The sequence below is a fragment of the Pecten maximus genome, chromosome 14 (genome assembly GCF_902652985.1).
Source record: "Pecten maximus chromosome 14, xPecMax1.1, whole genome shotgun sequence".
NCBI lineage: Eukaryota > Metazoa > Mollusca > Bivalvia > Pectinida > Pectinidae > Pecten > Pecten maximus.
Genome location: NC_047028.1, coordinates 31,474,758 through 31,496,275, shown reverse-complemented (window position 1 = coordinate 31,496,275; position 21,518 = coordinate 31,474,758). Strand labels below are relative to the sequence as shown.

General features: G+C 38.3%; 1 protein-coding gene across 1 annotated transcript; it reads right to left on the bottom strand.

Annotated features, from left to right (window-relative positions):
* Positions 1–7,919: 7,919 nt before the first annotated feature.
* LOC117342789 (sulfotransferase 1C4-like) lies at positions 7,920–20,714 on the bottom strand. Its single transcript, XM_033905049.1, has 6 exons — positions 20,484–20,714; positions 19,930–20,156; positions 18,842–18,971; positions 16,215–16,309; positions 14,554–14,728; positions 7,920–8,450 (listed from the first exon to the last, which is right to left on the bottom strand). Exons 1-6 carry the CDS (start codon positions 20,638–20,640, stop codon positions 8,338–8,340), a joined length of 897 nt encoding a protein of 298 aa, XP_033760940.1. The 5' UTR covers positions 20,641–20,714; the 3' UTR covers positions 7,920–8,337.
* Between the last annotated feature and the right edge of the window lie 804 nt (positions 20,715–21,518).

The window sequence follows — 21,518 nt, the reverse complement described above, 5'->3', positions numbered from 1 at the left end:
CATATTGTATCCTGACCAGTCACCATACAGTACCATATTGTATCCTGGTCAGTCACCATACAGTACCATATTGTATCCTGACCAGTCACCATACAGTACCATATTGTATCCTGGCCAGTCACCATACTGTCGTGGAATGGGTGAGATTTATTTATTGATATAACGACTTTGACGTCCGCTATAATAAGGGATTCCCCATGTGTATTACATATTTGTCATATAAAAATGTATTTATATCCTCCAATCAAACTTAATATTCCGCTGCAAACAACAGTAGGTGATTCATCGATAAAAGATGGGTACGTCTGACTTCTAATCTAATTCTTACCACGTGCGGAAACGTGAAACTGGAAAATACCAGTGTACATAGCACGGATTTCCCCATCATCAAAAATACCCGTCGAAACTTAATAACCATCAGATGTGTTTACAGTATTGACATAAAATGTGTATTAAAGCCGTAAAAAGGGTATTTCCCCGCCCAGGTTTTATCACGAGACCGAATGTGTAGGCGAGTCGACATTTACAAATGTGTATTGACATGTCACTTTGACACTCTGTCAAGTTTTTAATGTTTACGACTATCCATGTTAACGTTGTGAGTTTAAGGCTAATCTCGACCGTCGTTAATATCATCTATTTGTATGTAAAGCCCTCCACCGGTAGACTTTATCATATCCGAGATATGGCGTGACGTTTAAATTAAATTCTTGTGATATAACAAGGCTTCACATAAGATAAACCTTTTTTTTTTTTAGTTATGCTGCCTTAGGTTTCCCCAAGTTTACCTCTAGACTAACACACATTACATCATATAGACATTTATCCTGCAACTGCCACCGCATTGTCGGAATACACCCACCGTATATATATATATATATATATATGCTGTATACGGCAGTGACGGAAAACAGCTGTATTTTGGAATCATAGCACGTGCGTCAGTTCGACTGACCTACTTCAAAGTGAAACTACGTTTAAAAGGCGAACATATTTCTGTCATTAGCTCTCTGGACGGAGTCCAGGAGAGCTTACGCAGTCATTCTCGTGTTTTTGCCGGAAGTAGAATTATTAAAATTTTGTGGACAGAGGATATCAGAAACAGTGGGACTGTCAGAATGGATTTCAAGACACATGATTGGGGTCGACACGAACTAGATTTGAAAAGAAATTTGAGTTGTTAAATGTTTTCATTTTCGAGTAATCGTCAATTTACGGTGTCATTTTGGACATACTCGGTGTCACAGGGACATGCCGAACGTTATTCTGAGGAGTTATGAGGCAAAGTTCCTATATCAACCCACTGTAATGTGTATATAGTAATGTGCTGCAACACACGTATCCCTGTGCCGCTGCAAAAAATTGCTGCTATGCGTATTACGTTATACACATTATGTCGTCTGCTACAGTGTACAGAGTGTCTGGCGAGGTATACGTATACGTCCCTGGCAAACACTGATATGAAACATTACGTTTATATTAACTTAATTTCTTGAAGGCATGGGAATGGAGCCCTATCTCCAGAGCTATTACTTAGTAATGAAATATGTCCTGGTACCCAGTGAATAGCTGTAAATCACTAATAACTGTTGACAAATGTGTTTTGGGTATAAAGTGTACCTTGTGTAAATATGGTAAATATCAGATAATTTAAATCAATATGATTATAGTCATATGCATATATATTGATGATTTGTATTATGAAGTGATAATGTGCAAGCTGAAAGCATGTCGCATTGATACTATATCGATGACCAATTTGACCTGTGACCTTTGGTGACTTATAAATGTATATGATTTCTCTAGTCATAAACATCGGAAAACGGTGAAAATATTATGAGATGAAACAGGAAATAATTCTCTATAAGAGTACAAAATTTCATTGAAAACGATCAATACTCAAAGTCAGGAAAATTCATTGAAAAAGTTGAAAATACCAAGAATATATAGCAAAATTTAAAAAAAATTGAAAGACTAAAATTGGCACGTAACTGTATATACAAACAAGCTGGATTTCAAATCAACGTCCAGAGAGCTACGAGGCCCTTGGCCTCTTGTTTTTAACACCGTTTCACTTCAAAATGATTATTTCTGATGATTATTTTTATGTCTGTTGCAGGATAAATAGAATACATGGCTCGCCACTTTTGTCTTTCTTTACCCTCGCCAAAATACAGCTTATATTTTAAGACACTGACCATGTATTCTCTATGTATGTGCTTTGTTTTTGTTTTGTTTTGTGCGTGTGTGCGTTTTATTTGTTACAGTATCCTTTCAGCAATGTTATCTGAGTCTGTGTTTATGCTGACCCAGCTAGAGCAGTAGACCTTTACTCCTTCAGATCAATGTACTGTTAATTCACCTGGCCGCCAACTGATCAATCCTCTCATACACATTGTAGTTGCAGCTGTACTTTTGGTTATAACATTCATCAAGATAAAAAAAAGAAGTCCCCCTGTTTATCAATTTGACAACTTACAAAATAACAATAACATCTGAATTATATCAACTTTTTACTATAAAGTTCCATATATTACTGTTCGGGGGTCTACTAACTCTATATAAACACCGGTTAAAGATAAATTAGAATAAAGTATGTAATCTGTTAAACTCCTGATACACAGGGTATTTAATAAACAGTATACAGTAGATGCTACTGCGCCGGCAGACTATACAATGCCCTAAAATGGCACCCACTGTATAGAAATATATCTAACTAACACAAACAAATGACACCCACGGTATAGAAATGTATCTTATTAACACCAACAAACGACACCCACGGTATAGAAATGTATCTAACTAACACAAACAAACGACACCCACGGTATAGAAATGTATCTAACTAACACAAACAAACGACACCCACGGTATAGAAATGTATCTTATTAACACCAACAAACGACACCCACGGTATAGAAATGTATCTAACTAACACAAACAAACGACACCCACGGTATATAAATATATCTAACTAACACAAACAAACGACACCCACTGTATAGAAATGTATCTAACTAACACAAACAAACGACACCCACGGTATAGAAATATATCGTATTAACACCAACAAATGATACCCACGGTATAGAAATATTTAGTACAGAACGTTCGATCTGAATAGCGATCATTTTAGTACGGTGTTATCCCCCCCCCCCCCCCCCCCCCCCCCCCGCCCCTTTTTTGTGTTAATAGGATATATAAAGGCGGAGTATGTTCTAAAAGATTGGATCTCAGTTAGTCATATTTTAATCAAATTGGATCTTAGTTAGTCATATCTTAATCAGATTGGATCTCAGTGGGTCATATCTTAATCAGATTTGATCTCAGTTAGTCATATCTTAATCAGATTGGATCTCAGTGGGTCATATCTTAATCAGATTGGATCTCAGTTAGTCATATCTTAATCAGATTGGATCTCAGTAGGTCATATCTTAATCAGATTGGATCTCCGTGGGTCATATCTTAATCAGATTGGATCTCAGTTAGTCATATTTTAATCAGATTGCATCTCAGTGGGTCATATCTTAATCAGATTGGATCTCAGTAGGTCATATCTTAATCAGATTGGATCTCAGTGGGTCATATCTTAATCAGATTGGATCTCAGTGGGTCATATCTTAATCAGATTGGATCTCAGTGGGTCATATCTTAATCAGAATGGATCTCAGTGGGTCATATTTTAATCAGATTGGATCTCAGTTAGTCATATCTTAATCAGATTGGATCTCAGTGGGTCATATTTTAATCAGAATGGATCTCAGTTAGTCATATCTTAATCAGATTGGATCTCAGTGGGTCATATCTTAATCAGATTGGATCTCAGTTAGTCATATCTTAATCAGATTGGATCTCAGTTAGTCATATCTTAATCAGATTGGATCTCAGTGGGTCATATTTTAATCAGATTGGATCTCAGTTAGTCATATCTTAATCAGATTGGATCTCAGTGGGTCATATCTTAATCAGATTGGATCTCAGTGGGTCATATCTTAATCAGATTGGATCTTAGTAAGTCATATCTTAATCAGATTGGATCTCAGTAGGTCATATGTCAATCAGATTGGATCTCAGTTAGTCATATCTTAATCAGATTGGATCTCCGTGGGTCATATCTTAATCAGATTGGATCTCCGTGGGTCATATCTTAATCAGATTGGATCTCAGTTAGTCATATCTTAATCAGATTGGATCTCAGTTAGTCATATCTTAATCAGATTGGATCTCAGTAGGTCATATCGTAATCAGATTGGATCTCAGTGGGTCATATCTTAATCAGATTGGATCTCAGTAGGTCATATCTTAATCAGATTAGATCTCAGTTAGTCATATCTTAATCAGATTGGATCTCAGTGGGTCATATCTTAATCAGATTGGATCTCAGTGGATCATATCTTAATCAGATTGGATCTCAGTGGGTCATATTTTAATCAGATTGGATCTCAGTGGGTCATATCTTAATCAGAATGGATCTCAGTGGGTCATATCGTAATCAGATTGGATCTCAGTGGGTCATATCTTAATCAGAATGGATCTCAGTGGGTCATATTTTAATCAGATTGGATCTCAGTTAGTCATATCTTAATCAGATTGGATCTCAGTGGGTCATATTTTAATCAGAATGGATCTCAGTTAGTCATATCTTAATCAGATTGGATCTCAGTGGGTCATATCTTAATCAGATTGGATCTCAGTTAGTCATATCTTAATCAGATTGGATCTCAGTTAGTCATATCTTAATCAGATTGGATCTCAGTTGGTATATCTTAATCTGATTGGATCTCAGTGGATCATATCTTAATCAGATTGGATCTCAGTTAGTCATATCTTAATCAGATTGGATCTCAGTTAGTCATATCTTAATCAGATTGGATCTCAGTGGGTCATATCTTAATCAGATTGGATCTCAGTAGGTCATATTTTAATCAGATTGGATCTCAGTAGGTCATATCTTAATTAGATTGGATCTCAGTGGGTCATATCTTAATCAGATTGGATCTCAGTAGGTCATATCTGAATCAGATTGGATCTCAGTTAGTCATATCTTAATCAGATTGGATCTCAGTAGGTCATATCTTAATCAGATTGGATCTCAGTTAGTCATATCTTAATCAGATTGGATCTCAGTAGGTCATATCTTAATCAGATTGGATCTCAGTGGGTCATATCTTAATCAGATTGGATCTCAGTTAGTCATATCTTAATCAGATTGGATCTCAGTTAGTCATATCTTAATCAGATTGGATCTCAGTTAGTCATATCTTAATCAGATTGGATCTCAGTAGGTCATATCTTAATCAGATTGGATCTCAGTTAGTCATATCTTAATCAGATTGGATCTCAGTGGGTTATATCTTAATCAGACAGGTTTTCAGTAGGTCATATCTTAATCAGATTGGATCTCAGTGGGTCATATCTTAATCAGATTGGATCTCAGTGGGTCATATCTTAATCAGACAGGTTTTCAGTAGGTCATATCTTAATCAGATTGGATCTCAGTGAGTCATATCTTAATCAGACAGGTTTTCAGTAGGTCATATCTTAATCAGATTGGATCTCAGTAGGTATATCTTAATCTGATTGGATCTCAGTGGATCATATCTTAATCAGATTGGATCGCAGTTAGTCATATCTTAATCAGATTGGATCTCAGTTAGTCATATCTTAATCAAATTGGATCTCAGTGGGTCATATCTTAATCTGATTGGATCTCAGTGGGTCATATCTTAATCAGATTGGATCTCAGTGGGTCATATCTTAATCAGATTGGATCTCAGTTAGTCATATCTTAATCAGATTGGATCTCAGTAGGTCATATCTTAATCAGATTGAATCTCAGTATGTCATATCTTAATCAAATTGGATCTCAGTTAGTCATATCTTAATCAGATTGGATCTCAGTGGGTCATATCTTAATCAGATTGGATCTCAGTGGGTCATATCTTAATCAGATTGGATCTCAGTAGGTCATATCTTAATCAGATTGGATCTCAGTTAGTCATATCTTAATCAGATTGGATCTCAGTGGGTTATATCTTAATCAGACAGGTTTTCAGTAGGTCATATCTTAATCAGATTGGATCTCAGTGGGTCATATCTTAATCAGATTGGATCTCAGTGGGTCATATCTTAATCAGACAGGTTTTCAGTAGGTCATATCTTAATCAGATTGGATCTCAGTGAGTCATATCTTAATCAGACAGGTTTTCAGTAGGTCATATCTTAATCAGATTGGATCTCAGTAGGTATATCTTAATCTGATTGGATCTCAGTGGATCATATCTTAATCAGATTGGATCGCAGTTAGTCATATCTTAATCAGATTGGATCTCAGTTAGTCATATCTTAATCAGATTGGATCTCAGTGGGTCATATCTTAATCAGATTGGATCTCAGTGGGTCATATCTTAATCAGATTGGATCTCAGTTAGTCATATCTTAATCAGATTGGATCTCAGTAGGTCATATCTTAATCAGATTTGATCTCAGTAGGTCATATCTTAATCAGATTGGATCTCAGTTAGTCATATCTTAATCAGATTGGATCTCAGTGGGTCATATCTTAATCAAAATGGATCTCAGTGGGTCATATCTTAATCAGATTGGATCTCAGTGGGTCATATCTTAAACAGATTGGATCTCAGTTAGTCATATCTTAATCAGATTGGATCTCAGTGGGTCATATCTTAATCAGATTGGATCTCAGTGGGTCATATCTTAATCAGATTGGATCTCAGTGGTTCATATCTTAATCAGATTGGATCTCAGTGGGTCATATCTTAATCAGATTGGATCTCAGTTAGTCATAACTGAATCAGATTGGATCTCAGTTAGTCATATCTTAATCAGATTGGATCTCAGTAGGTCATATCTTAATCAGATTGGATCTCAGTTAGTCATATCTTAATCAAATTGGATCTCAGTGGGTCATATCTTAATCTGATTGGATCTCAGTGGGTCATATCTTAATCAGATTGGATCTCAGTGGGTCATATCTTAATCAGATTGGATCTCAGTTAGTCATATCTTAATCAGATTGGATCTCAGTAGGTCATATCTTAATCAGATTGGATCTCAGTAGGTCATATCTTAATCAAATTGGATCTCAGTTAGTCATATCTTAATCAGATTGGATCTCAGTGGGTCATATCTTAATCAGATTGGATCTCAGTGGGTCATATCTTAATCAGATTGGATCTCAGTAGGTCATATCTTAATCAGATTGGATCTCAGTTAGTCATATCTTAATCAGATTGGATCTCAGTGGGTCATATCTTAATCAGATTGGATCTCAGTGGGTCATATTTTAATCAGATTGGATCTCAGTTAGTCATATCTTAATCAGATTGGATCTCAGTGGGTCATATCTTAATCAGATTGGATCTCAGTTAGTCATATCTTAATCAGATTGGATCTCAGTTAGTCATATCTTAATCAGATTGGATCTCAGTTAGTCATATCTTAATCAGATTGGATCTCAGTTAGTCATATCTTAATCAGATTTGATCTCAGTTAGTCATATCTTAATCAGATTGGATCTCAGTGGGTCATATCTTAATCAGATTGGATCTCAGTGGGTCATATCTTAATCAGATTGGATCTCAGTAGGTCATATCTTAATCAGATTGGATCTCAGTTAGTCATATCTTAATCAGACTGGATCTCAGTGGGTCATATCTTAATCAGATTGGATCTCAGTGGGTCATATTTTAATCAGATTGGATCTCAGTTAGTCATATCTTAATCAGATTGGATCTCAGTGGGTCATATCTTAATCAGATTGGATCTCAGTTAGTCATATCTTAATCAGATTGGATCTCAGTTAGTCATATCTTAATCAGATTGGATCTCAGTTAGTCATATCTTAATCAGATTGGATCATAGTTAGTCATATCTTAATCAGATTTGATCTCAGTGGGTCATATCTTAATCAGATTGGATCGCAGTGGGTCATATCTTAATCAGATTGGATCTCACTTAGTCATATCTTAATCAGATTGGATCTCAGTTAGTCATATCTTAATCAAATTGGATCTCAGTTAGTCATATCTTAATCAGATGGGATCTCAGTGGGTCATATCTTAATCAGATTGGTTCTCAGTAGGTCATAACTTAATCAGATTGGATCTCAGTCATATTTTAATCAGATTGGATCTCAGTAGGTCATACTTTAATCAGATCGGTTTTCAGTGGGTCATTAGAATTCTGTTTGTCGGAGGAGTAGCATCTTTAAGGTTACATAAAATGTCAACATTCTGAGGCCCCAGTACCTGTGTTGTACACTGTTCCTGTACTATGATATACCGGGTTTGCCCTATATATCACATCATTGTCCGTTCACAGTTGGTATGTAAAAGGTATCCCTAATGCTCCCAGTTTTTCATCGTAGAAAGAGTCGAACTCCTTGTCCTGAGCGACTGTGAAATAATTCATCCAATCTCCGACCTCTCCTGAAATAGTTACCAAAAATGTATTTTCATATCATATCCATACACATGTTTATTCAAATATGGACCCAACAGTAAGTACATCCGTTATAAAGCTTTACAGATTCATCTATTATACGTTTTTGAATGACATTTTAATCGTGAACTCGTTTTCAAAATTTAATAGGTACAACTGGTAAGAACCAGATGAAGGAACACTTGTAATACTACGTATAAATTTTATCTTTGTTTTAACGTTGTTTTCGTAGTTAGGAAAAAATAAATATACAGGATGCTTTAAACAGTCATGGTGTGGCTTGTCTGGGGGTTTTGTAATAGGGCAGCACGAGTTACTTCCCTTGTTGTGATGTTGCGTTAGTAGTATTACATGTATGTGAGGCTGAATTATAGAAGTCAAATCAGTCACCGTTGCACGCAAAAATGTTTTATAATTAATTGAACAACACTAAACTATCCTGATCATGTCAATCAGAAGTCATTTTTGAACTCTGGTATTTCATAATATTTGCACGGTGAAATTTTATAGTCAACTTTCAAAAATAAAAAAAGAACAATTACAAATTAAGGATGAAAACTAATATACACATGTACTGAAAATTCTAGGAATGGCAGACAAGTTGTATGACGTAGTTTTATCTACTTTTAAGCGTATCAAGTCACTATATTTCTACCAACTCTTCCAACTGTAATATAGTATTCTACCATGTTTGCTATGCAACGCCAGTTTTGATTGGTTTAAAACCATGTATTATTTTCCAATAACCCACACTCGTGCCAATAATACACGGTCGGGAGTCACGGCTGTAACAATTTTATATATCTAATATTCACCCGTTTATCAAAAGGTGACTATAGCCGAGTGGGCTAATGGGTAAGTCTTTCAATAAATTTTCATGACGACGCGAGTTCGAATCCTACCAAGGCCCCCTCCCCCTTTTTTTTTTTTTTTTTTTATCCTTTTTTTTTTAAATTTTCAAAATCATTGCCATATAATAGATTATCTTGATCGTAGTACTGTATTGCCTGTATATTTCATCAACAAATTATGCAATACTCAAGAAATAAATTACAAGGTTTTCTCGGGGTTTCTTTACTGTTTTTCTATTAGAAAGAGGTCGATCTCAGAACTAAACAGTACATGGTAGAATAGAAATAATCAACTTTGACTCGTGTATTGTTGCAGGTTATACAACTCGAACTCGGATATTTTACAATTTTAATTAATAACTCAGGCCTGCGGTCTTCGTTAATAATTCAATTGCAAAATATCCTCGTCCTCGTTGTATATCCTGCAATAATACACGAATCATCGTTAATTATTTCTTAAATAAACATTTTTAATATTGTTATAGTCGATTTGACGGAAAGATGAATGGTGGGCAATCAAACGCAGTGAGGATAATGATTGAAAACAATGACGTTACTATGACGTCATTTTGGCGCTACATGTATGTTGATACTCTTCACGCCAAGACTTCGTACTGTGTGTCAGATTGGTTGCATTTTAATCACAGAATGGAAGTTGATTTTAAAATGCTATTTTTTCAAATGAACATACAAGGAAATGGATGAAAATCAAGAACATATTTATTTAAGAAAGGTAGAGTTTAACATATGTAAATGTTACATTTAACAATTAAACTCTTGTTAGATTGTATTTAATGTCAATATCAATGCAATCTGCATTTATATTAACTATGAATACAATCTAAAAAGCGTTGAATTGTTAATTATAGTGTATACGGGGCTGGGTTTTTTCTGATGTCATTATTTTTACAATATAGTGTACACAGTTTTTTGGGGTTTTTTCTTTTTGTTTTTTTGGGGGTTGTTGTTGTTTGGTTTTTTTTGGGGGGGGGGGGGGGGGGTTCGGGGGTTTTTTGGGTGTTTTTTTTGGCTACATGGTAAAAATACTAACCCTTTCTGTTTATTGGGATACACACTAAGTACTAAACCTTCCCGAGGAGAGGTGATATTCTACTGTCTATAGGGTTACACACTAAATACTAACCCTTCCTGAGGAGAGGAGATCTGTCTATAGGGTTACACACTAAATACTAACCCTTCCTGAGGAGGGGAGATATCCTACTGTCTATAGGGTTACACACTAAATACTAATCCTTCCTGAGGAGGGGCGGTATTCTACTGTCTATAGGGTTACACACTAAATACTAACCCTTCCTGAGGAGGGGAGATATTCTACTGTCTATAGGGTTACACACTAAATACTAACCCTTCCTGAGGAGGGGTGATATTCTACTGTCTATAGGGTTACACACTAAATCCTAACCCTTCCTGAGGAGGGGAGATCTGTCTATAGGGTTACACACTAAATACTAACCCTTCCTGAGGAGAGGAGATCTGTCTATAGGGTTACACACTAAATACTAACCCTTCCTGAGGAGGGGCAATATTCTACTGTCTATAGGGTTACATACTAAATCCTAACCCTTCCTGAGGAGAGGAGATCTGTCTATAGGGTTACACACTAAATACTAACCCTTCCTGAGGAGGGGAGATATGTCTATAGGGTTACACACTTAATACTAACCTTTCCTGAGGAGAGGAGATCTGTCTATAGGGTTACACACTAAATACTAACCCTTCCTGAGGAGGGGTGACCTTCTACTGTCTATAGGGTTACACACTAAATACTAACCCTTCCTGAGGAGGGGAGATCTGTCTATAGGGTTACACACTAAATACTAACCCTTCCTGAGGAGGGGCGATCTGTCTATAGGGTTACACACTAAATACTAACCCTTCCTGAGGAGGGGTTATATTCTACTGTCTATAGGGTTACACACTAAATACTAACCCTTCCTGAGGAGAGGAGATCTGTCTATAGGGTTACACACTAAATACTAACCCTTCCTGAGGAGGGGAGATATCCTACTGTCTATAGGGTTACACACTGAAGACTAACCCTTCCTGAGGAGGGGTGATATTCTACTGTCTATAGGGTAACACACTAAATACTAACCCTTCCTGAGGAGGGGTGATATTCTACTGTCTATAGGGTTACACACTAAATACTAACCCTTCCTGAGGAGGGGCGATCTGTCTATAGGGTTACACACTAAATACTAACCCTTCCTGAGGAGGGGTGATATTCTACTGTCTATAGGGTTACACACTAAATACTAGCCCTTCCTGAGGAGAGGAGATATTCTACTGTCTATAGGGTAACATACTAAATACTAACCCTTCCTGAGGAGAGGCGATATTCTACTGTCTATAGGGTAACATACTAAATACTAACCCTTCCTGAGGAGGGGAAATCTGTCTATAGGGTTACACACTAAATACTAGCCCTTCCTGAGGAGAGTAGATATTCTACTGTCTATAGGGTAACATACTAAATACTAACCCTTCCTGAGGAGAGGAGATATTCTACTGTCTATAGGGTAACATACTCAATACTAACCCTTCCTGAGGAGGGGTGATCTGTCTATAGGGTTACACACTAAATACTAACCCTTCCTGAGGAGAGTAGATATTCTACTGTCTATAGGGTAACATACTAAATACTAACCCTTCCTGAGGAGGGGAGATCTGTCTATAGGGTTACATACTAAATACTAACCCTTCCTGAGGAGGGGTGACATTCTACTGTCTATAGGGTTACACACTAAATACTAACCCTTCCTGTGGAGAGGAGATCTGTCTATAAGGTTACACACTAAATACTAACCCTTCCTGAGGAGAGGAGATCTGTCTATAGGGTTACATACTAAATACTAACCCTTCCTGAGGAGGGGTGACATTCTACTGTCCATAGGGTTACACACTAAATACTAACCCTCCCTGAGGAGGGGTTATATTCTACTATCTATAGGGTTACACACTAAATAATAACCCTTCCTGAAGAGGGGCGATATTCTACTGTCTATAGGGTAACATACTAAATACTAACCCTTCCTGATGAGGGGTGACCTGCTACTGTCTATAGGGTTACACACTGAATACTAACCCTTCCTGAGGAGAGGAGATCTGTCTATAGGGTTACACACTAAATACTAACCCTTCCTGAGGAGGGGAGATCTGTCTATAGGGTAACACACTAAATACTAACCCTTCCTGAGGAGGGGTGACATTCTACTGTCTATAGGGTTACACACTAAATACTAACCCTTCCTGAGGAGAGGAGATCTGTCTATAGGGTTACACACTAAATACTAACTCTTCCTGAGGAGGGGCGATATTCTACTGTCTATAGGGTTACACACTAAATACTAACCCTTCCTGAGGAGGGGAGATCTGTCTATAGGGTAACACACTAAATACTAACCCTTCCTGAGGAGGGGCGATCTGTCTATAGGGTTACACACTAAATACTAACCCTTCCTGAGGAGGGGAGATATTCTACTGTCTATAGGGTTACACACTAAATACTAACCCTTCCTGAGGAGGGGCGATATTCTACTGTCTATAGGGTAACACACTAAATACTAACCCTTCCTGAGGAGGGGAGATATTCTACTGTCTATAGGGTTACACACTAAATACTAACCCTTCCTGAGGAGGGGAGATCTGTCTATAGGGTAACACACTAAATACTAACCCTTCCTGAGGAGGAGTGATATTGTACTGTCTGTAGGGTAACACACTAAATACTAACCCTTCCTGAGGAGGGGCGATCTGTCTGTAGGGTAACACACTAAATACTAACCCTTCCTGAGGAGGGGTGATATTGTACTGTCTGTAGGGTTACACACTAAATACTAACCCTTCCTGAGGAGGGGAGATCTGTCTATAGGGTAACACACTAAATACTAACCCTTCCTGAGGAGGGGTGATATTGTACTGTCTGTAGGGTAACACACTAAATACTAACCCTTCCTGAGGAGGGGCGATCTGTCTGTAGGGTAACACACTAAATACTAACCCTTCCTGAGGAGGGGAGATCTGTCTATAGGGTAACATACTAAATACTAACCCTTCCTGAGGAGGGGAGATCTGTCTATAGGGTTACACACTAAATACTAACCCTTCCTGAGGAATGGAGATATTCTACTGTCTATAGGGTAACATACTAAATACTAACCCTTCCTGAGGAGGGGAGATATTCTACTGTCTATAGGGTTACACACTAAATACTAACCCTTCCTGAGGAGGGGAGATATTCTACTGTCTATAGGGTAACACACTAAATACTAACCCTTCCTGAGGAATGGAGATATTCTACTGTCTATAGGGTTACACACTAAATACTAACCCTTCCTGAGGAGAGGAGATATTCTACTGTCTATAGGGTAACACACTAAATACTAACCCTTCCTGAGGAGGGGAGATATTCTACTGTCTATAGGGTTACACACTAAATACTAACCCTTCCTGAGGAGGGGAGATATTCTACTGTCTATAGGGTTACACACTAAATACTAACCCTTCCTGAGGAGAGGAGATCTGTCTATAGGGTAACATACTAAATACTAACCCTTCCTGAGGAGGGGAGATATTCTACTGTCTATAGGGTTACACACTAAATACTAACCCTTCCTGAGGAGGGGCGATATTCTACTGTCTATAGGGTTACACACTAAATACTAACCCTTCCTGAGGAGAGGAGATCTGTCTATAGGGTTACACACTAAATACTAACCCTTCCTGAGGAGGGGAGATCTGTCTATAGGGTAACATACTAAATACTAACCCTTCCTGAGGAGGGGAGATATTCTACTGTCTATAGGGTTACACACTAAATACTAACCCTTCCTGAGGAGGGGTGATATACTACTGTCTATAGGGTTACACACTAAATACTAACCCTTCCTGAGGAGGGGCGATATTCTACTGTCTATAGGGTTACACACTAAATACTAACCCTTCCTGAGGAGGGGCGATATTCTACTGTCTATAGGGTTACACATAGGGTTACACACTAAATACTAACCCTTCCTGAGGAGAGGAGATCTGTCTATAGGGTTACATACTAAATACTAACCCTTCCTGAGGAGGGGTTATATTCTACTGTCTATAGGGTTACACACTAAATACTAACCCTTCCTGAGGAGAGGAGATCTGTCTATAGGGTTACACACTAAATACTAACCCTTCCTGAGGAGGGGAGATCTGTCTATAGGGTTACACACTAAATACTAACCCTTCCTGAGGAGGGGAGATATTCTACTGTCTATAGAATATACATCAAGATGATTCGTCATTGGGTTCTCCTTCATACTGCTGAACTGGCAGTGTTTGGCGATCTTCTGTATCGTGGAATCGTCTAATGGCCTGTCCAGGAACTCGCACAACCCCTTAATAGTTTCTGGTAGATCCTGGAAAATAGTTGTTATAATAATTTCTCTTGAACGCATATAGTGAACATTAACTTTTGGTTTGTGTTTGTTTTACGTCCTATTAACAGCCAGGGTCATTTAAGGACGTGCCAGGTTTTTGAGGCGGAGGAAAGCCGGAGTACCCGGAGAAAAAACCACCGGCCTACGGTCAGTACCTGGCAACTGCCCCACGTAGGGAACATTAACTACAAAGCTAAAACCTGTGTCATCAGGCCTATGATTTTTCAAAACAAAGCTTGGTAAAAAGCTGAAATCACGACTAAGATTAAATTAAGATTTAAAGTCTACCAAGATTAAAACTGTACGGCCCAAAATTGATGATAAATGTGATTTTAGGGGGAGAATGAGACGGACAGACAATCTTATCCAATAATTTTGCCGTCAAAATTTGAAAAGCAAATAGAATTGAAAGTCAAATGATGTAGACTAGATTGTGGATACAGACAACAATGGAACACAGTGACGGTATCGATACACGAGTCGCCATGCTTTTAAATAATACTTTTCCTGTTCTGCATAAAACTATTCATGGAATGAAACTCTCAGACAATATCGATTACATACCGGGACGTTTATTGTAAACCAGAACTCCGTACCAAATTTATAGCTTCCCCCGTACATACTATTCCATGAACTAAGAGACTGTAAAATTCGAAATGCATTTTTTTTTTTAAATAAAAACAATAAAAAGATAAATTGTTAGATTATTAAGGGTGTATATCGATTGAAATTTGTTTCTTCTTTTAGAAAAACAAATGTTAACATTTCCATCAATACAATATTGACCGCTAAACAAGAGAATGTAGCTGAATATGGTGTGAACTTAAAGTGTCATGTCATTGAAATGTCAATCATTGACATGACACCTCTCCGGGTCCATTATACTAACACCGAAATGGGCCGCTCATGTTTCCTTCTACATCCCGTACATTGCTGAGAGTTAACGGAAAGCAGCAAGTGACATTCCGATGTCTTTGGTATATCGCGACCTGAGGACAAAATGGCGCCCATTGCAGCCATCTTGGATTTCGGACCGACCGAAAATTAACCACACTTGGTCAAGATAATATCAAGATCAATTCAGGAAAGTAAGAGCAGACTCTCACTGATGAAACTAGAGAACACGTTTAAACATGTTTTTTTTTAAAGATGGCGGCTATAGCGACCATCTTGGATTTCAGACCGACTCGAAAAATAACAACACTTGGTCCGGACCATCATATCAGGATCATATCAGGCCAAGTTTGTACTAAGTACCACTAGTGGAACTAGTTTACGTCGGAACACGGCGGACGACGACAGACAAACCACGATGGCTATAGGTCATCCCGACCCGTCGGGTCATATCACCTAAACAGAGAGAAACACAAGGTCCACAGTTTAGTCGCCCCTTACGGAGATTTCATAGCTATCTTTGGATCCCAATTAATACAACTTTAATGATTGACGGCGAATCATTCCTCACCTTTTTCATATCCTCGTAGAAGACAAGTTTGAGGTTCGGGTTGTCTCGTTGCTCCCACCACAGTCGTGTGAAGTCAAACCAGGAACCATGGTCAACTGTTATGATAAAAAAAACTTCTTAACCAATCATCTCGGCCAATTCCGCCAATGCCAGCCATCACGGAAATTGCGGAGATGTTGAGATTGTAATGTCTCGGTATGTGTTACAACACTGATCGTTAAGACGAAACATAATTTTGATTGTTTTATAGACTGCAACGCAGCATGATATGAGATGGCCCTGATTATCTGACGTTAGACGGGAGAAAAATACAAATATCCCAAGTGGACGAAGGACGTGGTTTAATAGAATCTTTCACCCCCGTGGGGGTGAGACAGGGGAATCTCAACCCGAGGGGAAGATTCTTAAGTTGCCAAACACGAGGCTTGTCGAGTGTTTGGCAGCTTAATTATCTGACCTCGAGGGTTGAGATTCCCCTGTCTCACTTCCTTGGGGTGAATGATTATTTTTCTCTTACCCTGTTTACCCTCTTATGCATCTAATATTGCCGTTACATCAATGCAAGGAAATGTTGACGTGACGTGATTGAATTGTCGCCGTGACGTCATTGCACTGTTGCCGTGACGTCATGGTATTGTTGACGTGACGAAATACAATTGTTCAGAACGTGAAAAGAGCACGTGTAGCTTGTCTTTTCCCTAAGGTGAGATCAGAAAATCTCACCCCGGTAAAACTGCGGATATCCCTGCCCAGGGTAAGAGAAACATTGCTCTCACCCCCATGGTCCAGCTGTTCAATAATACTGAGGTAGCCACCAGATACTACAAGGATGCCTCACCTCAGTCAATATGGACCTGGCTGTTAACGGGGCGATAACCCCAGCGAACATATAGAAACCGAGCATCTGAGGTCCCCGTGATACGTGAGTGTTTTACTGTAGAGACACATCATCTCAGGTCTCTGTGATCAAAGAGTGTTTTACTGTAGAGACGCATCATCTCAGGTCCCTGTGATACGTGAGTGTTTTACTGTAGAGACACATCATCTCAGGTCCCTGTGATCAAAGAGTGTTTTACTGTAGAAACATATCATCTCAGGTCCCTGTGATCAAAGAGTGTTTTACTGTAGAAACACATCATCTCAGGTCCCTGTGATCAAAGAGTGTTTTACTGTAGAGACACATCATCTCAGGTCCCTGTGATCAAAGAGTGTTTTACTGTAGAGACACATCATCTCAGGTCCCTGTGATCAAAGAGTGTTTTACTGTAGAAACACATCATCTCAGGTCCCTGTGATCAAAGAGTGTTTTACTGTAGAAACACATCATCTCAGGTCCCTGTGATCAAAGAGTGTTTTACTGTAGAAACACATCATCTCAGGTCCCTGTGATCAAAGAGTGTTTTACTGTAGAAACACATCATCTCAGGTCCCTGTGATCAAAGAGTGTTTTACTGTAGAAACATATCACCTCAGGTCCCTGTGATCAAAGAGTGTTTTACTGTAGAAACATATCATCTCAGGTCCCTGTGATAAGCGAGTGTTTTACTGTAGAAACATATCACCTCAGGTCCCTGTGATCAAAGAGTGTTTTACTGTAGAAACATATCATCTCAGGTCCCTGTGATCAAAGAGTGTTTTACTGTAGAAACATAACATATCAGGTCCCTGTGATCAAAGAGTGGTTTACTGTAGAAACATATCACCTCAGGTCCCTGTGATCAAAGAGTGTTTTACTGTAGAACAGACCCATTTTTACCGGTTTGTCAGTGACTTGTTGATTGCTTACTGTACCGCAGATTCTCCCTCGAACACATGGGAATTGATGCAGACATCGTCGTGGGCTAGGACATTAGATTAATCTAGAATGTGTCAGGCTCTGGGACTAATCGCAGTCAGATCGGCCTTACACTAAAGTCAAGCTATCAACAAATGCTGTGAGTGTGGAATAAATGGATGAATTGATGTTTAACGTGCGAGCCTGACGCTACTCCGCGCGGGAATTGATGAAAATACACTGTCGAGAAATAAGATTTCTCACAGAGATCAAACAGTGTTGTTATTTTTAATGGAGGGACTCTGCTTAGTCTAAAGAAACATTCCGATTATTGATAAACCGGTCGACGTTAACGGAGAATTATTGTCGATTAATTACTTACGATGACGTCACAAGAGGGCTCAAGTTTTGGAGCAATTACCAAGAGTTGTCTTTCTTAATTATAGATATTTCCGTAAACGAAATGCGGACAGTTCCGGATTGGTATTACATGTAGTAAGAACTGATAATTCTGGGTTAAAGATTGGTTTAGAAGACAAGTACTCAGTAGTGACGTCTAAAATGAGGTCATATATACATGTTTGATGCAGTTATATATTATCTAGAATTTACAAGATATTTATTTTCAAGTGAGTTTATTTCATGTGTCAGTGACGAACATTCATTTAACAGGAAATCCCCGACATTACATATATGAAGTTCTTCACGTTTTTACAAATGATGTTTGTAAGAAGAACCTGAATAAATGTATTTTTATAGAGAAAACACTTGTAAGTCAGCGCATCATTCGCGGACGCCGTATAAAATCGTTAACCTCAAACAAACCAAACCATATTTAGTGTAAAATACTTACCATGTCCAGCTTTAAACATCTCCAGAAATTCGGCCCATGTGCCTTTAAAGTTGCCGACGGATGAACTTGACTTGTAAAAATGATAGTAGGACACGCACAGATCCTTAGGGTTCCGAAATACCAGTATCATCTGTACGGAACCAAAGTAGAACCGTGATTACTGTCTAATTGGCAATATTCGGGGAGGATTTAATTTTGCTTTATTCGCGGTCATTAGATAGAATGAGGAACAACTAAAGCTCCTACATGGATTGTGTAACTTTGGAAAAAATAAACAACTCTTGTGAACGAAACCCCCTAGAATAGCTTTTCTGTTGTGGTAGAAACAGGTCACACAAACTCGTGGTTGTTATACAACAGTGTGACCTGTTTCTACCACAATAGAAAAGCTATTCTGAGGATGAATGGACCAGTTTTATGTCAACGTGTGTTCTTTTCTAATATCAGGTGGGGTGTAAGGATAATATGTAAAGGGAAATTTGCAGTGTAAGAGCGTAAGTCAGACTATACAATGATCTGCAGGCAGCAGACGATGGGACGCTGAACTTCCGAACGGAGCCGAAATCCAATAATGTTGTCGTGAAACGTAACAAAAAGTTTCACAGCATATCTTTGTACATGAGTATTGAAATTAAAGCTTCCAAATGATGTTTTCAATGGGTCATCTCTTTGTCGGAGATAAGACATCACCAACACAGATCTTATGTAACGTTTGGTTAACAAGGCCATCGTTTAAAACGTTTGTCAAAGTTGAGGGTCAAGTTGAAAATAGTCTCGCAAGATGTGGAACAAATTCACGTGAATCGTATTGACGTAAAAAGCAATCGTATTGACGGATAGAGCATACGTTTATCCGCTGGTAGTGATCGGTCTGTGTGTGTGACAGTTGCAGGATAAAATATATATCCCACCTCTATTAATTAACCACGGGATCACCCTGATATGTACAATGAGAATTCCAACAAACGGTCTGTACGTCATATAAAGAAACTTTTTGGCAAAAATGGAAAAATTTACCAACGCAGCTGAAGTTTCACTGCTCTTTACTATCAAAATCTTATACATGTAATCAAATATAGTTAACTTACTTTGCAGTGTTTCTGTGTGGTAGCCCGCGGGACCATGGAAGGCTGGAGATGTGTCTTCATCACACGTGGTGACGGCATGGATTCAGCAAGGTCAAGGCCGACCTCGTTCAAGACATCGTCCTTGAACTCTAAGAAAGGTGACCGGAAGTAGACTGGCTTTTTGCCGGCCCCTTCAAAGTCCCCATCGTTCATAATCAGCCATAGAACCTCCTGCATCCACGTTGTTCCTATCAGAAATGACACCATTGCTAAGAATTATTGTAAAATTGAGTATTTCCGTTCGAAATGTTCGAAACATCGAAATATGTGGGTGATTTGCCATTTTTAAGTTAAATAAAATGATATCAACCTGGTGGATAACAAAATTCCTCGACAAGATTTATTTATCTATTTATTTATTCATTCATTTATTAATTTATGATAATTAAAGAAAAAGAAAACAGCAGCGTCCCAGACGATCAACACAGAAAGAACACTTTTGTTTTAAAAAAAACATCTCGTTAAAATTATAGATGGTGACAGTATATGACGTCATCAAATTGAAGTTTACTCACCTGCCTTAGGATATGTCACAATAAAAACGTCATCTTCCCGAACAGAAAAGTCCTTGATCGCGTCCAGTACATCCGGGGGACTGTAACCGAAGAATAGGACGCCATCATACACGTGCTGACCAGGAAGCACGTGAGAAAATTCAGCTGATGCCATCATTTCAGGTCCTAACCGACGACGACCACCACAAGTTTTCAATACAGGCGATCGGCCAATCAAAATGTTTAACTTTAATAAGAAAAACTTGGTAATTCTTCGAAGAAAATAAGCTCTAAGGTTTCCGGAAAGTATTCCAGTTCTTTACGAAGCTCAGACACAGAGTATAAAACTCGATGGCGTCACGCAGAAATCTTCAAGCTTTGTCTCGGATTCTTGCACACCCTTTAAATGTTCTAGAAGCCTAACTAATATTTCTGAAAATTGTCAGACCCTTCTTGCCGAGACATTAATTTAAAACCACGTAATTTCACGCTCAACACATCGGATCTGAGCTGTACGTCTACAGCATCGCCTAGCTAGCTGATGCGGTTCTCTATAAATTAGCCCGATCAGGCGGGATTTGGGAGTCAATATTTTCGATCGATGTTAACGGCAAATTGTTGGATTATAACCAATCATTTCGTAGCGTTATTGAATTGGGTTTGTTTGTTTTTCTTAAAAGCCAAGATGCAAAATATCAATTAGTGCACAGTTAATTAATGTTAATTGTTTAGTTGATTGATTGACCTTGAGGGTTCCAGGTAAGTCTATTTGTCTCATATCGCAATAAAGCTTGTTTTTCAACAACTCCTCAAACCCGTGGCTGATATAATACGCCAAATAAAGGGCTGCTCTTTTTTGTCCTATCACAGTTTTGCTGAACTCTTCAATAAGCAGACTACATGTATTGCACTTTTACACTAATTAATTTCACTAGGCTGCATGCCGCTGTGGAAGCTAAATATTACAATTTAATTAAATGTTATTGGTGCTGTTAAAATCGAGCTGTAAGTACCCATAGCGTCTCCTCTGGGATTCAAATTGGAAACCGCGATACG

Excerpts from the sequence above, each read along its gene's own strand:
- LOC117342789 (XM_033905049.1), bottom strand. The coding sequence starts at position 20,640 with ATGATGGCATCAGCTGAATTTTCTCACGTGCTTCCTGGTCAGCACGTG. Across the intron at positions 20,157-20,483 it reads TGTGACATATCCTAAGGCAG|GAACAACGTGGATGCAGGAG; the intron begins GTGAGTAAACTT and ends CATTTCTGATAG. Across the intron at positions 18,972-19,929 it reads CCACACAGAAACACTGCAAA|ATGATACTGGTATTTCGGAA; the intron begins GTAAGTTAACTA and ends GGTTCCGTACAG.